General features: G+C 40.5%; 1 protein-coding gene across 2 annotated transcripts in view; it reads left to right on the forward strand.

Moving 5' to 3' along the window:
- The window catches only part of PTCHD4 (patched domain containing 4), a gene marked incomplete at both ends in the record, with an annotated part of 80,873 nt that extends 63,902 nt beyond the window's left edge, over positions 1-16,971 (forward strand). For both annotated transcript variants that reach the window (XM_082303434.1, XM_082303435.1), the window contains one exon: positions 15,338-16,971. In XM_082303434.1, coding sequence (XP_082159560.1) covers positions 15,338-16,971 — 1,634 coding nt within the window. The remainder of the gene's footprint in view (positions 1-15,337) is intronic.
- Positions 16,972-17,231: the final 260 nt, after the last annotated feature.

A 17,231-nucleotide genomic window follows, 5' to 3' on the forward strand; every position in this document is an offset into this window, starting at 1 on the left:
CACCCAACACAGGTAACACACAGGAGAGATTGGAAGCCACCATGCTGCTAGAAAGCTGTGACCTAGTAGCCATTCCTGAAACTTGGTGGGGTGAATCCCATGACCAGAGCATGGCTATCAATGGTTACAAGGGTGCTCAGAAGACACAAGGGAGGACGCAGAGATGGAGGAGATGTGGGTCAGATGAAGAGTCAAGGTAAGCCCCTGAAATTTAGGAAAATAAACTTCCAGCTCTTCAAGGAACTAGTCCATACGACCCCACAGGAAACTGTCCTTTAAAGACGAGGGAGCAGAACAGACCTAGAGGATCTTTAAGGAAATCTTCCACAGAGCACAAGACCTGGCAATCCCCAGGAGCAAGAAATGGGAAAGGAAGGCAAGAGACCAGCATGGCTGAGTAGGGTCAAACTAAAAGACAAGAAGAAAATGTACAGGCAGTGGAAGCCAGGACAGGTATTCTGGAAAGATTATAGGACACACTTGGTTGTGTAAGGATGGGGTGAGGAAGACCAAGAGACACCTGGAGCTGAACTTGGCTAGTGACACAGAGAGTAACAAGAAGGGCTTCTACAGGCGTGTTGGCCAGAAAAAGAAGGTCAAAGAAGGCAGAACCCCCTGGTAAAAAGGCTAGCAAACTGGTAACACCAGGCAAGGAGAAGGCTGAGGTACTCAGCAACATTTCTCCTGAGAAAACAGCACAGAACTGCAGTGATCTGGTGCTAGAGCAGCAGAACTCCATGTACATGGCTATGCGAAGCTTTCATCTTTTCATTTAAAATGAAAAGATACTTATTATTAGCATTTCATATGAAATAACAATATTAAATCTAAAAAGAGGTTACAAATATGCAGATTGTGCAGCAATTTTTTAGTAGGAACATTTTATGGGAACATTTTCTGTTTTCATTACCGCTTTTCTTGAAAAATACATTTCAGAATCATGGAATCATAGAATGGTTTGGATTGGAAGGGACCTTAAAGATCTCCTAGTTCCAGCCCCCTGTCATGGGCAGGGGCACCTTTGCACACAGGGGATATTTTACAGGCCACAGATAAAACTGTTGTAAGAAAAGGAATTTTAATATTCTTTGCTGAAACATTTTTATATTTTGCTAGAGTGTTCTGATTTGTATTTAGCAATCTTTTAAGCTGTGCTGTTGGAGTCTTATGAATGAAAACACCATTATAACAACCATTTATCAGCTTGAGAGATATAGACAGAAACAATACAAATTTCTGGCTCAGTCTTATAATGATAACTCATGACAATATCTAAAAACATTTTTAGTTCTTTAAAACTGAAGGGAAAGAGCAATTTACTATGTCATCGCTGGGATGAATGGGCAACATTTTCAGAAGCAATCAACTAACATAAACTGATATATAGGTTCCTGTCAGAGGAAAGTAATCTTAAAATCTCTTTCTAAAACAAAGGATAACTTTGCGTTCTGTCCCACACTTAAATTGCAGTGATTTACAAATATATTTCGTTTTATATTTATTGTTATTTGCCTTTCTAAGTAAATTCAAGGTACTGAGAGCACATCGTGAAGTGCTTCTTACAAAGCTTTGCTGACATAAAAGTAATAAAACAAAGCATTCCGTGAGATCAGTGATTCACTGGGAACAGTCAGCACCTTTCTTCTGGTGTAGATTGTAATTTTTTTTCTTCTGAGTTTAGCAAGCAAAACCTTCTTTTGGTAACAGACTTATGAGGCTGCTTCTTTCCACTTTTTTTACATCTCTCAGTTACATGTATCAAGCTATTAAATGACACCTGTGGTCTGGGTTTGGGTTATCTCTGCCTTACCCCCATGGAGATGACTGACAATGCAACATTTTAAAGTGTATCAAATGCACTAAAAACTGAGGGTTTAAAATAGTTTGATTCAGCAGTTCCCTCATTCCCCTTTTTTCTTTCACAGCGCTGGGCTTCTTATAAGGGGTAAGCAGACTTTTTAGAGAGGAAGGGTAGCTGGAGCAGCATGTCAGATGGAAAGAGAGGCAGAGATCATCTCCCCAGTTCCTATTACCATGCTGGTTTTAATGGTCAGAGAAATTAATGAATGCAAACAGTAAAGCCAAGCGGGAGTGATGGGCTCAAAACAGCTGAGGGTTTGGTCCTAAAGCAGTAAGGACACACTGCTGAGTCAGTCACCCTATAGAGCAAGGCAGCCCCTGGCCCTCCCACCATACAGCTGTAAGGGCTTTCAACCAGTGAAGTCATTGCTATAAAAATGTGATAACCTGAATTAGCACACCGTGTTTTCTGTCATGTCCACAAAGGTATTAAATTTACAGACCCCACCAAGCTTATAAACATGGTACCTCAACAGAAAATGTGATTTTTTGCACTTGCAGTGGCAGAATAGCATCACCCTTTGGCTAAAGCCTTTGCTAGAAAACAGAACAGAACCAGGGCTGTGACTGTATATACAATATTAAATGTTTTGCATGCTCCCTGGCATGCTTTTACTCTGTCTGTTGCACTTTCCCAAATAATTACCAGGTGCAAATTAACGCTTGTGCATGGCCACTCTGTTCTAAAGGTTAAAGGAGTAACATACCATGGTTTACATGCTTAGATTGCACCAGCTGGCCTCTGTGACAGAAAATTAACCCTAGAAATAATTAATTCATTAGAATGGATGCAGATTAGGAAACTCCAATGACCTCCATAGGGACGTATGCACAACAAAAGATTCATCAGAGAAGGCACTACTCCTCCAGACTCCTTGATATGCTAGGAAAATACATCTTCAAACTAATTTCACTTTCAAAATTATTCCCATCTGAAACTATGGATATAAAAAATAATAATGGGAAAAGGTAGGGCAGCCAGCTGACTCACTGTTCCTGGTATTCCAAGCAAAAAGGACGCTCCCCAAAACAGACAGGCATCTCATATATTGTTCCAAGACTATAGTTTAGCCTTAAATTTTCAGACTGAGTTTAGCCAGAATAATAATTGAGTGAAAATCTTAATGATCCTCCCCCTGGGATGAACTGCTAAAGGTCAGGTTTCAGATACATTAATAAGCTGCTAAATGCTGCTAACTGGGAAAGGCTTTTTTTAAGCCCTGCACAAACCAACCTACTCATGTTTTTGATGGCAACACCAGGCACATCAGATGGCTGTGGGAGTTTTGCCATGAAACAAAATCTCCTCTCGTGCTTTATTTACAACCATTTCACCAGGGTTTATGAGGAGCAGCTTGAAGGTGAGGCCACACCCTACAAAACTGAGAAAGAGCTTTTTGGTCTAATTCCATCTCTTCATGAAGTCCTCTGGTCAGTGATTTGGGGAGTGAATCAGACCCATGTAGGGAAGGAGTCCTTCACTGGTGCCAGCTCTGACTCTTGGAGAGGCTGAAAAACAATGAGGAAAGGAGTCCTTCATTGGTGCCAGCTCTGACTCTTGGAGAGGCTGAAAAACAATGAGGGAAGGAGTCTAGGGCTTGCAGGAAAAGCAGCAGTCATGTGCTATCTTAAAAATTGGGAAAGAAACATATTTTAACAGATGTCTATGAGTTTGTATGGTTTACTTCTGTGTCTTGGTCCAATACCCAAGGTATTAATCCCCAAAGTAAGACATTTGCATATATTGATTGATATCAGACTTTAAGCACATAAATAGCAATAAAAATCCTGTGCTACATGAGAACAACAAGGCTGGTAAATGCCATGAGCTCACCGACGGATCCTTCTGATAGTTCAAAACTAGATAGTTTAAAGCCAGATAGTTTAAAACTAGATTTCATTTGCCTCAATTTCCCTGCCATAAAATTGGCATAATACCCATAACAGTCTCACAGATGTCATGACATTCATTCATATATGCAGTGCAGGAGGGAATCGATGCATGCACTGCTATTTCATCCCACGGCAAAATAATCAATTTTTAATCATTGCTGTGCACAACTGCCAAGGGTAAATTGGAGCTGAGACCAGGCAGTAAAAGAGGCAAGTATTTGTATCAATTCAAAGACAAATTTCTAAATGGTATTGCTACAATACTAAAATTAGTAAAGTCAAAAACTTAAATGCCAGATTTAAGGTCCTGAAGAGCTGCACAACTTTAATTCATGCTTCTCATGCATTTGGATCTTAATGCAGTCAGCCCCATGAATACAAAGGAACACAAAATCATTCAGACTGACTCAGGCCAAAGGGTTTATCTAGCTCAGCATCCTATTTCTGATAGCAACCACCGGCAAGTGCTTTAAAAATGAGGATTTCAACAGGTCAAGCATCAAGTCATACTCTCCCAAAACACTCCCCCAGGCTCCTGCTGCTTCTTGGCTCATTGACTGTGCACCTAAATATGTTATCTCTGACTTTAATGACCCTTTCCATGCAATTTTCCTCCATGAATGTGTGCAATTTCTTATAACTTCCTGAATGGTCCATATTAGTGTTACAGGGTTTTGAACAAATTTGATACAAGTGTAGCTGCAAGCTGAGGAGCAGCAGGCAGAGCATCAATATGTTTTGCAGTTTTCATTTCTCAATAGAACTGCACAATGAAGTTTAAGGAGAATTATTTTATTCCAATCATCAGATAAGTCATTTCTTCTCTCTTTGGTTCATTTTGCTTTTAACCCCTAGTGAGAGGAAGCCCTTCGATCCAAGGAAAGGCTTTTGGCCATGTAGAAGAGTGCTAAGCACCTTTATAACCATTTGATAGCTTGTCTGAATGAATTCCTGCATCTGCAGCATTCCATCTAGGCATATTCTATAGCATATATACTATTTATCACAGCACTGTCACTGCTGTGATAAACAGTATATATGTAACTTGCACAGCCTGTATTGGGAACCTGGCTAAATTTATAGGGACACGCTGGGAACATGGGAGAGGGCTGCTGTTCCCCCAGAGTGTTGCTGTGTGAGCAGCACAGTTTGTGTTTCACAGAGCAGGGCAGCAGCCACATCGCTGCATTGGCTGCTTGGCAGCTGCGTGTGACTCTGGAGCAGATGGATGTGAGGATGCTTCCCAGCCTGAGCAGGACCACTGGTGGCACAGCCTGAGCCAGAGCCCTGGAGCTGCCATGATCCGAATGCTGTCCCAGGCTTGGCATTGGCAGTGGAGCAGCCTTCCTCCACGTTCCTGTGCAGTGCAGGATTGGGGCTTTTTGGGAAGGGAGAGGAAGATTTAATACCTGTTTTTCAAGTTGCTGAGTCAGTCCCTGTATTTCCTTCACTCCCAGCAAACAGAAGCAAAAGGCCAATGTCGCCGCCCTCTCTGCCTTCCCATCCCTTTTCTGAAGTAAACAAATGTCAGCAAATCCTGCACTAAGAACTGTTAAAAATATCACCCTGTCAGCAGACAGGTTCATTCCTTTTGCTCTGAAGCTCTCTCTTCACTGCGGTAAAGGTGTGCTGTTACATCAAGATAGGCAGTCTAGGTGGAAATCTCAGTGACCAGGGGAGGAACAGAGGTGCTGTGCTCTGCACCACAGTGTCACCAGCCGGAGTAATTTCCAAATAGGAATTACTAGTGTAGGAATTTGACAGGATTTGAGTCGGTAACTATCAAGGTAGAAGTTAGCCCTGCTTTACTCAGCTAGAACTTGTCCCTGGGGTAGCAACTGAAAATGAGCTTCTTCAGCCAAGATGCAGCACTCACTCTCTTCAGTGTATTTCAAACCAAGTTAACCCCAGCACCAGCTCTATAGTCAGAGTGATAAGATGGTGCCCCATTAGATTTTGGGAATGTATGAAAAATATTCATGATCAGAGCAACTATGTCCCTTTCAACAGGACCTAAATCCCCAGAGAGCTTTGCCCAGGTGATTTTCCATCTGCTCTAGGAATGGGACGTTAGTTGTTAAATGAATAATTTCACTGGGGAAAGTGAAGAATGAACTTTTTCTGCTTATTTCTTGTTATGCCTGGAATCTTACAGTTCAGAAACTTCAGATTGTGCAGACAAATGTATCTTGTCACTGAAAGGTAAAAGTTTTCTCCTGTCACTACTGGGTCCCACCACTGATAACATTATACACTTGTCTCATGGGTAAAACTCCAGAAATTTGTCCCACGCCCTTCAAACACTCCTTCATTCTCTTCATTTGCTCAAACTTACAAATGCACTGATCATTTTTTGGACATATATTCTTTCACACCTTCTATTTACTCCAACTATTTAACCATTTTTCTGCTTTTCTTTAAAGAATCCATTATTGCTCCATCTTTGAAAGAAAGCAGCAAATGACCAAACATATTGTTTCTATAATGATTCAAGTATAGATTACTTTTGCTGGATGCCAGAATCTACACTTAATCAAAACATTTTCTTTTCTTGGGTCTCACTATTACCTTATTCTTTTGGATGTTACTGGATTATCAAATCCAGGTGATAAAGTGTTCTGGTCAGTGTCACAAATCCATCCTATGCTTTTAGCATAAACAAGTATATAATAAATTCATTTAAGACTTAATCTAAATTCATTATCTTGTCTTCTATATGTCACTTAAACTCCCATCAATAAATAAGTTTCCATATGTGCAGTTCTTACTTACAATGTTCATTATAAGGCTTAAATGAGAAACAGTGAAAAGCATTTTAATTCATTGCTAAGCACAGCAGAAAACTAAGCAGGATTCCAACTTTATGTACAATTTTCACAAATGTAATTTATATACATTAGCTCAAATGTAAATCTCCCTTAATGAGGTGTGCAGCCTGATTATTAATCACATCCATTGAAACATTCTCCATCTTCAGCTTTATTTCAATGCAGGGGGAGGTTGCTATTTGATATTTCTGTTCCTTTGAACAAGAAGAAGTGTTTCTAGGCATGAAAAGTTGTAAAATTCGACCTTAAAATGAACTTTAGCAAGTGAACCTTGAATACAAAGAGGTGTCATTACAGTTCAGTTAGAAACATGTTTGTGTCTAGACCAGCAGGTCTTTGGCTCATCTCCAGGGCTCATCCTGGGCTTCTACCCAGGGATGCTATGGGGAAGCTCTGGAAAGGTCCTTTAGATATAAAAGATCCAAAACTGGATAAGATTCAGAATCAGAGATGCCAAATTCTTGCCAGCATTAATTATTCTTAATTTAAATCAAGATCAAGGTCCCACTATGGTGGTCTCTGTGTAAACAGGGATAACAGTGTTTGCCTTGAGAGCCTGCAGAATGAGAGACAGAAACTGATGAAAGATCAAGGATGTGCCAAAGGGATGTGATGTGTAAGTAAATTATCTCCATGGCATTTAGCTCAGTTCCCATAGTTGCTTATGTTTGGGCTTCTGTGTGTTGTCTGGGACATTTATTTAGAGGTGGATTGGAAAGAGTAGAGTGAGGGGGCTGTCAAGGACTGTGGAACAAATTAACTCAAGAGGGAACATGAACTACCACTTTTAATCTGTGTTTCCAACAGATTGATGTTAATCTGATTTATAGGTTGGTGTTTCTTAGGATATTGGAAGGCAAGGGAGGAACTACAGCTGTGACTGCTACATCATCACACCATTTTCTTCTTGTACAGGCAGCTACAGCTGCGGCTGTGGTCGAGAATTTGGCAGGATTTCATGGGAGCAGTATTAGGCTGATACTGAGCTTTTCTGAAATGCAATTATACAGCCAACTCCAGACAGAATCAAATGTCTGCCTCTCTCCTCACTGCTCTTCAGCCTCAATCATGGGGTTGCTGTCTGCCAGCCTCCACTGAAATGCCCATGAAGAGACCAACTCTTTTATGTTTTGGTCTCACTGGAAATGCCCAGAATTATTTAAAAGGCTTTCAGAAATGCTCATGCAAGCAGAAATAAATACAATTGCTCGGAGTACACGTGAAGGCATAGTCTGTATATTTAACAGGAATGCCCCATGATGTACTGTTACTTTTTAAATGAAGTTCATATTGTAATGGGGATACACCAAAATTTGGAAGCTGGAAGTCATTGATGTGTTCAGGCCTATGGCAAAGTGGCCATAGTCTGACAGAAATATTTTTAAGGAAATCAAAATATCTGTTAAATATAACTTACTTCCTTGATGATATTTGTGACAGATTTAAGTGCATTTTCTATGTTTATCAGAAGTGCTAAAATCTAGCAATAATGAAATCTCCTGTGCAGCACTGGGGATTTCCCTGAGGTGCTTGTCACTAAAGACGATGGCTCAGCTGGCTGAGGTTTCATTGCTCTTGGTTAAACATTCTTCCTATAAAACCCAGCTTTGTAAATTAGACAACTTATTATGATATGGATCTGTTACTTAAAAGAAGAATTTTACCCTGAACATTCTTCAAGAGAGAAAGGCACAGCAGTGTATAAAACCCCTCTGTCAGCATTTCTGCATAAATCTGGTTAGAGAACAAATTGTGCATGTAGTCGCCTCACAGGAGAATGGACTTGGAAAGGATTTAATTTCTCTGTTTAAATGCTTTTAAATATCACAAAATACCATGTACCAAATGAAATAAAGAAGTATAGGTTTAGTGAAAACAAAATTTCTGCAGGAGATTGAGCAGGAGATCTTGACTGGACTTTATGCAGTAGTTGCTGCAAGCTCTGTGACATTCAGAAGATGTAAATACTATAATACCACCAGAAATTCCGATGGCTCAAGGACGCTCCTCCCTTTGGACAATGCTACTCATCAGTGCATCACTTCCACAGTTAGACCCTCTATCCCCAGAGTCTGAACCATCCCAGGCATCTTACTGGTAGGATGAGGTCTGACTTCAGCTCTAGTACTAAGATTCTGGAGAAAGAGTAAACCAGTGACCACTGTGAGAGTGGTTTGGTCCCTCAGCTGCCTCATCAGACCCTCCCAGTTACCACTAAAGCAGCACAACAGTTAAGGCAAAACTAAATAAAGAAGAAATGGTCAACAACCCAACTATATGAACAATTCAATTACAATCACTTTACAAGCACCTAGAGACATGCAAAAGTAAAACCATTTTTTTCCTACCTACATTTTAGATTAGCTTTAAAAAATGTACTCTATCTTTTCCTTCTTCTTAATCAAGCTGGGAATTACTTTACTCAGAGTTGTGGTTAGGGTCCACTTCTTAGCTGGATGCATTGTCTGAGATTTACCTTTATGGAATGGGATCTAGATTAAGGTACACATTTCCTACTGCTACCTAAAGTATGATCGAGCTTCAATTATTCTTTGCATTCTGCATCCAAATCCCTAAGGATTTACTGACTCTTTATAAAGAAGTAGTTTAATAATTTTTTTCTATTGCTTCTTCCCTCCCTGAGATGCAGACAGTCCTTGGTGACTGTGATAAATTTGCTTAATCTCTGTGCTTCAGTTTTTAAATGTAAGTGGGGATACAAATACGAATGATACTAATATTAGTGATTTAGCACAAGAACAAATGCATTCTACACTGCAGTGTGTTGAGATGCAAAGTTTTTCCTCTGTAAAAAACGTGATGATGTGAACCTAAACTCTCTAAAATGGTGTGTGTTTTCAAATCAATAAACCTGGGTAAGAGAGTGTAAAGAGCCAGCAACGTGCTCTAGAAGGTGTCCCTGCCCACGGAATGGAGTTGGAATTTAATAGTCTTTAAGGTCCCTTCCAATCCAAGCCATTCTATGATTCCATGATTCTGTACCTCAATACGCTCCTAACAATCATGACCCCTGCTATTATGGGGGATTTATTAGATAAAACTAGACAAGTTTTTCTAGGACATGAATTGCCTATTCCCAGGGAAAAAAAAAAAAAAAAAAAAAGGAACAGTTTTTCCTCTAGACAAAATAATGTAAAGTTTATTTCCAGTAGACTCATGGCAAAGAATTATTATGTAAAAATGTACTTCCTTCCCACCACTATGATTTAAAAGAAAGCTGCCTGTTCGTCCTTTGTATAAACAGCAAGTTACATGTGTGGATGTTAATGAAAACTGAATATAACACTTTCGTTTCTCAGTGCAGAAATGCTGAGTAAAGCTGTGCTATGGCACTTCTAAGACTTTTTTTTTTTGTTTGAAATATAATGTAGACACCAAGGTTATCACCACACTGACTGCAATCACCTATTGCAGCAAATAATCTTCTTTATGTCTTGATGCAAAAAAAGTGCAGAGTCATCCTGAACTTCCTTCCTAGAAAGTTTATAAAAGCAGGCAGCAGCTAGCAGCTCTCCTTCCAGCAGAGCCTCATGGCTTCAGACTGGGGTATCAGTGGGTATTATGTGGAGCTATAAACACAGATCGAATTCTTATCCAAAGAAGCTGACTGATTGGGGCAGAAGCAACAGCTAAATGCTGAATGGGCATGCTTTGGTTAAGAAAACACCGAAGACAGATTGTTTTTCATGCTTAAAATTTCCAAACTATCTCAAGACAGAGTTAGGTATGATGGTACAAAAGTAAGAGACCTTAGAAATCTGAACAGAATCTGCCTCCCAGCACTGACAGGATCACAGGATCACAGAATCACCAGGTTGGAAGTAACCTTCAAGATCACCAAGTCCAACCCATGCCCTGACACCACTTCAACTTAATCATGGCACTGAGTGCCACATCCAATCTTTTTTTAAACACATCAAGAGATGGTGACTCCACCACCTCCCCAGGCAGAAGATTCCAGAACTTTATCACTCTTTCAGTAAAAAACTCTTTCCTATCATCCAACCTAAATTTCCCTTGGCACAGCTTAAGACCGTGTCCTCTCGTTCTGTCAGTTGTTGCCTGGGAGAAGAGACCAATCTCCACCTTCCGGGAAGTTGTAGGGAGTGATAAGGTCACCTCTGAGTCTTCTTTTCTCCAGGCTAAACACCCCCAGCTCCTTCAGCCATTCCTCATAAGGCTTGTGTTCCAAGCCCTTCACCAGCCTTGTTGCCCTCCTCTGGACATGTTCAAGCGTCTCAATGTCCTTCCTGAGCTGAGGGGCCCAGAACTGGACACGGTTCTCGAGGTGTGTTCTCACCAGTGTCGAGTACAAGGGAAGAATGACTTCCCTGGTCCTGCTGGCCACACCATTCCTGTCACAGGCCAGGATGCCGTTGGTCTTCTTGGCCACCAGGGCACACTGCTGACTCGTGTTCAGTCCAATACCCCCAGGCCCCTTTCTGCCTGCACCCGGCACCTACATTAACATTTATTAATCTAACCTTTAGACTTGCAATGAAAACGACTTTACGGCCTTCTTAGATAGTGTGCTCCAGAGTTTAATGAAGCTTAAAGAGAGAAAGATTTTTTTTTCTCTGATATCTAATCTAAATGGTTTTTGGGGTATTTTTTGAAAATGAAACCAGTGATATCTTCTCTTTCACAAGTAGAAATGAGATAGACTTGATTTCTGCCCTTATTATACCTTTTTTATATTGAATATTGTTGAGTCCTCACTGGCATTCCAGTCTATAAGGGGAAAAAGTCCAATTCATTCAGTTTCTCTTTATGCTTTTCATATACCAGTAACAGGCCATTGTTTGCTGGTTTTATTCTCCAGGGCATTCACCCTACATTTTTCCAATTTTTTTTTTAAATGTTGTCAACCACAGCAGCAGTCTGGAACCAGGTAATTTTAAAGGTCCTTTCCAATACAAATCTTTCTATGATTCAATTTAAAAAATCATGCCCCATTTCAAAACAGTGCCCCAGTTCTCCTTTTTGAAGATAGATACTTTGCTGCTTCTTTCCATTCTTCTTGGACCATCCCATCTACATTTATCCCCTGAGATGACTGTTAATTGTTCAGAGATTGTTTTGGCTTAACTTTTAATTGATTTCTCCGGGTTGAATGAATTTAACTCAATCAAGTGGTCTTTAATCTCTCATTTCACTGTTTTTGTTTCTATCCCTATTCTCTTCCAGTTTATTTTAAATATCTGCTAATAATTAATTGTTGTTTTTAAATTTGAGGCAGAAAATGCATTATTTATTTCCATTTTCTCTGCAGCCTCCCTTACTTGCTCTCCTACACTCACAAACAACGGGATAAAAATTTCTTGTCTCCTTTCCTTTAAAGCAGTCATAGGCCATTGCCTGTCCAGCAAATAAAAAATTGCTGTACTTCGTTCATGTCATGTTAGTACCAGAGAAACTTGGCAGTTTTGACCCAGAGCCAAAGACCCTCTGAACCTTCCTAGAACTGGTCAGTGAACTTAACTCCGGTCAATGCTGTTGTGGCATTAGGAATGAAGCTGAAGGAACAGAATTTTATAGAGTGACTGTGTTGTCTGAATCCTGAGAACTGTCAGAAAACGTTCATGAAAAATAGATATGTATCCTTGTTGGGAGAAGTGATTAGACCTGCTTATCTGGGGAGAGCAACAGAGGCTGACTGGAAAACTTGGTATCAGAGTAATGACGTGGGGAAACCGATCAGGCAAAGATTTCCTCTTATGTCAGCAAGGGAATTACCGCATTATATTCCCCAATACTCGTGTTTGTGTGATAGAACTGAAGTTTTTTGTAAAAGGAGAATAAGGGGAAATTTGGCATTGATATAATAACAATCATGAGAAAATCAGTGCCAATTTTGTTACTCAAAAAAGCTAAAATATCAATAATTTTTCCCTTAAGACACTATTTGTTTTATTTGCAAAAAAAGCCTAGAGCTTAATTACAGGGTTTTAACTTTGAATGTTATCATGAATTTGGGCACACACATTAGTGCATACTCTTGGGTAGTTCTCCACACATGTGATTGGCAATAAAGCCCCTCTCTATAAATCATTGTGTACCTACCCCAAGGTTAAATGCACCCAGGTAGTCATCACTGAGAATGTGATATGCTAACACTTATAAATTAAAAGCAATTGAAAAATGGCAAAGGTGCAACTTTGAACATGAACTTGCAGGAGGATAGATAAGTGAGCTTTTGGAATAAGAAAAGTCCATATTACTGTTAATTGTTGATAGAGCTGGTAGAACATTGCTTCACTCTTTCCAGTGCTGGAGCATGCCCAGAGAAGGGAACGCAGCTGGGGAAGGGTCTGGAGCACAGGTCTGATGAGGAGCAGCTGAGGGAGCTGAGGGGACTCAGCCTGGAGAAAAGGAGGCTCAGGGGGAACTTTTTCACTCTCTACAACTCCCTGACAGGAGGGTGCAGCCAGGTGGGGTTGGTCTCTTTCCCCAGGTGACAAGCAATAGGACCAGAGGAAATGGCCTCGAGTTGCTCCAGGGGAGGTTTAGGTTGGGTATTAGAAAAATTTTCTTCACAGAAAGGGTTGTCAATCATCGTAACAGGCTGCACAGGGAAGTGGTGGAATCACTGCCCCTGAAGGAATTTAAAGGCTGTGCAGATGTGGCACTGAGGGATATGGTTTAGTGGTGGGCTTGGCAGTGCTAGGTTAATGGTTGGGCTCAATGATCTTAAAGGTCACTTCCAACCTAAATGGTGCTGTGATTCCTGTACCATTAAATTAAGCCATGCCAGGACATATGCACTCAAAGTGGTGACCAGCCAGCCTGGGCCACACCCAGCAAGACGCTTAAACACTTGCTATAAACATGTAAAAATTGCGTTCTAGTCACTCGGTTCTGCAGATTTGCTCAGATGAAGGAGCCAATTCTTTCTGCTTGATAGCCCAAAAATGACAGTGTGCAAGACAGCTGTGCCTTGAGAATCTGAACAACTCACCCTAAACTTACCAGGGAATTCAAGGTCCCTCCTGAACTGAGATGCTGGTTCATAAGAAAGCAGCATTTCCACACAGGCCTTTTGCTAACTGCAAGACTTCTGTAATACTGTGTGTTTATCTTGCACTGGGGACACAGATCTGCAGTAAAGCAGGTAACATTCACAGAACCTGACAGTTTATGCTGTAATATTCCCTGTCTAGAACAGCTGTCAGGAGTCTGCTTTGGGCAACATAAGCAGCTGTATGAATCCAAACAATTTAAATCTAAGGACAAGCTCAACAGACCTTTCATTGCACACACTTGATTATTTGCAAATCTCCTGTTGTCATATTTCTGGGTTTGATACAAGAAAATTTGCTTCGTGCCTGCTTTGGTTCATGCAATTCTTTTACTACAGAGGGTGAAGGCCCACAGACAGAGGCAGAAGCATCTGCATTCTACTTCTACTTCTTTTTCTGCTCAGTGGTATGTCTCCTTACATTGGCCAGAATTTTCTCATCCAATGTGCAGAGAATTTTGCATTTCCTGATCCAAATTCAAATTTGTGCTTTTAATTGTTTTAATCATTATTTGAAAGCCAAATTTAATTGTAATTTGAAAACCAAACCATTTTGGATGGATTTTTTTTGAATCTTAGCTTTTTTATTTTCCCCCAAGTTGAAATTCTCTAATGGTAAAAAAAAAAGAAAATAATGTGCATGTGTGTATATATTCTTTTCAACATACACATATGTGAATATGTATACATTATACATAACTTTTGTTTGTTAACCTTTTCCAGTAAGATTAGCTTCCGTTTTACCGTTCTGTCATAAAGTTTAATAGCTGTAGACTTCCTAGAGTGTGATTGTGACAAATAAAATGAAAATGAGTCTGTATTACATTTTAGTTTGTTAAAAAATCATATCCCTAAAATACTTAGGAATGGAATACAAAGCCAGAACCTGTCATGGAACACTGACCACATCTGACTTTTCTGAGTGTCCTCTCACATGAGCTAAGGGAATTCCTTGTCACCAGGAGGAGCTCTGGATAGTAAAGAGAGAGACACAGACAACCAGAGAAAATAAAGCCATACATTTTCTAGACAATTAATGTGGAACAATGGCTTAGCCACTATTCTTCTCTCCATCGCTTCCACCAACATGTCAATTTTCATACAGTGTGCAAAGTTATGTACTATCACTGAGAAGTTCCAATTTCACTCAGTAGGCAGAGAATAATGACACAAATTATTCTGGTTATTTGTACTTACAGCATAATTTTTCCTTTGTCCTGTATGAAGAGCCAAGTAGTCCCATTCTTGGTCACACCCATTCATTTCTCAAATAATCTTTATAAAATATACTCTTTGGAAGAAAATGTTACTTGTATTTTTAACTGTTTCAAGTTGAAGCCCTTAAACCTTGAAAGATGTAGTAGGATGACACAAGGAATTTCTAGAATGAACCCCAGACTTGAACCAAACTTCATGTTCTCCTTTATTTGCAGTCCATTTGGGAACTAATTCAATGTCCATTAAAATCAATTAGTGTCTTCATTTTTTTTTTGAGCATGGAGAGTCTCAGAATATCAGGCCTGTTAATTTAGGCACCTGCAGATGGTATTTAGCTTTAGATAGACATTTCACAATTTTCCATTTGCTTAACTGGTGACAAAAATGTAACAAATTTCAGCAGACAAAATTTTTTTACTGCTGGAGGATGAAACACTTGGGGGATGATTGGACCCCCCTTGATATATGCAGACATATAAACTTGATTTTCTCATTTTAGGTCATGGAACCAAAGGAGTGTTTGAACTCCTGTCAGGATGGCGTCGGACCAGAGAGAATCTGCCTTTCAAGGACAGAGTAGCAGATGCCTACTCAGACGTCATGGTCTCCTACACGATGACAAGCTCCTTGTATTTCATAGCCTTCGGCATGGGTGCAAGCCCCTTCACCAACATCGAAGCTGTAAAAGTCTTCTGCCAGAACATGTGTGTCTCCATCCTCTTGAACTACTTCTACATCTTCTCTTTCTTTGGTTCCTGCCTGGTTTTTGCTGGCCAGCTGGAGCAGAACCGGTACCACAGCATCTTCTGCTGTAAAATCCCCTCGGCAGAATACCTGGACCGGAAACCTGTGTGGTTCCAGACCATGATGAACGATGGCCATCAGCACACTTCTCACCACGAGACCAACCCGTACCAGCACCACTTTATCCAGCATTTCCTCCGAGAGCACTACAATGAGTGGATTACCAACATCTATGTCAAGCCATTTGTGGTGATACTGTATCTCATCTATGCCTCTTTCTCCTTTATGGGGTGCTTACAGATTAATGATGGAGCCAACATCATCAACCTTCTTGCCAGTGAGTCCCCAAGCGTTTCCTATGCCCTCATACAGCAAAAGTATTTCAGCAACTACAGCCCTGTGATAGGCTTCTACATCTACGAACCTCTGGAGTACTGGAATGGTACTGTGCAAGAAGACCTAAAAACACTCAGCCAGGGGTTCAACACCATGTCCTGGATTGAACAGTATTACCAATACCTTCGAGTGGGTAACATCAGTGCAACCAACAAAAGTGAGTTTATCAGCATCCTCCAGAGTTCTTTTCTAAAAAAGCCAGAGTTCCAGCACTTCAAAAATGACATAATTTTCTCCAAAGCTGGAGATGAGAACAACATAATTGCTTCTCGTTTGTACCTTGTGGCCAGGACTAGTGAAAACACACAGAGGGAAGCGGTGGAATTGCTGGAGAAGCTGAGGCCACTCTCTCTTATACAGAGTATCAAGTTCATTGTGTTCAACCCTACTTTTGTTTTCATGGACCACTATGGTTTATCAGTAACTATGCCTGTCCTGATTTCTGGTTTTGGCATCCTGCTGGTGTTAATACTGACCTTCTTCCTGGTTATCCACCCTCTGGGAAATTTCTGGTTAATTCTCAGTGTCACCTCAATAGAGCTGGGTGTCCTTGGCTTGATGACCTTATGGAATGTAGACATGGATTGCATTTCTATACTGTGCCTTATCTACACTTTGAATTTTGCCATAGATCACTGTGCACCCCTGCTTTATACATTTGTATTAGCTACTGAGCACACCCGAACTCAGTGTATAAAGAACTCCCTCCAAGAGCATGGGACAGCCATTTTGCAGAACGTTTCTTCCTTTCTTATTGGGTTGGTCCCCCTTCTCTTTGTGCCTTCAAACTTGACCTTCACACTGTTCAAATGCTTGCTGCTTGCCGGCAGTTGCACACTTCTGCACTGTTTTGTTATTTTGCCAGTCTTTCTAACCTTTTTCCCACCTTCCAAAAAGCACCACAAGAAAAAGAAAAGGGCCAAAAGGAAGGAACGAGAAGAGATCGAATGCATAGAGATTCAGGAGAATCCTGATCATGTTACAGCAGTCTGAAAGGCTTAGAAAAATATAATAGTATATCCTCTTTTTAAAAAAGTGTTGCACAGAGATGCAGGGAAAATAGAGCAAAGATCTCAGCTGCTTGTGCTGGCCAGGTCTGACAAGGCAAAGGAAGATCAAGAAGGGGTATTCATGACACCTCAAGGTGCAAACTTTTTTTAACAAAAATAATGAAAGCGAAATAATCTCAAATGTTTCCTTTGAATCCTCATGCTCCACCAGGGAAGAGTCTGTTGGCCATTAAGTATTCCTGA

Source organism: Coloeus monedula (genome assembly GCF_965178545.1).
Source record: "Coloeus monedula genome assembly, chromosome: 2".
NCBI classification, from domain to species: Eukaryota; Metazoa; Chordata; class Aves; order Passeriformes; family Corvidae; genus Coloeus; species Coloeus monedula.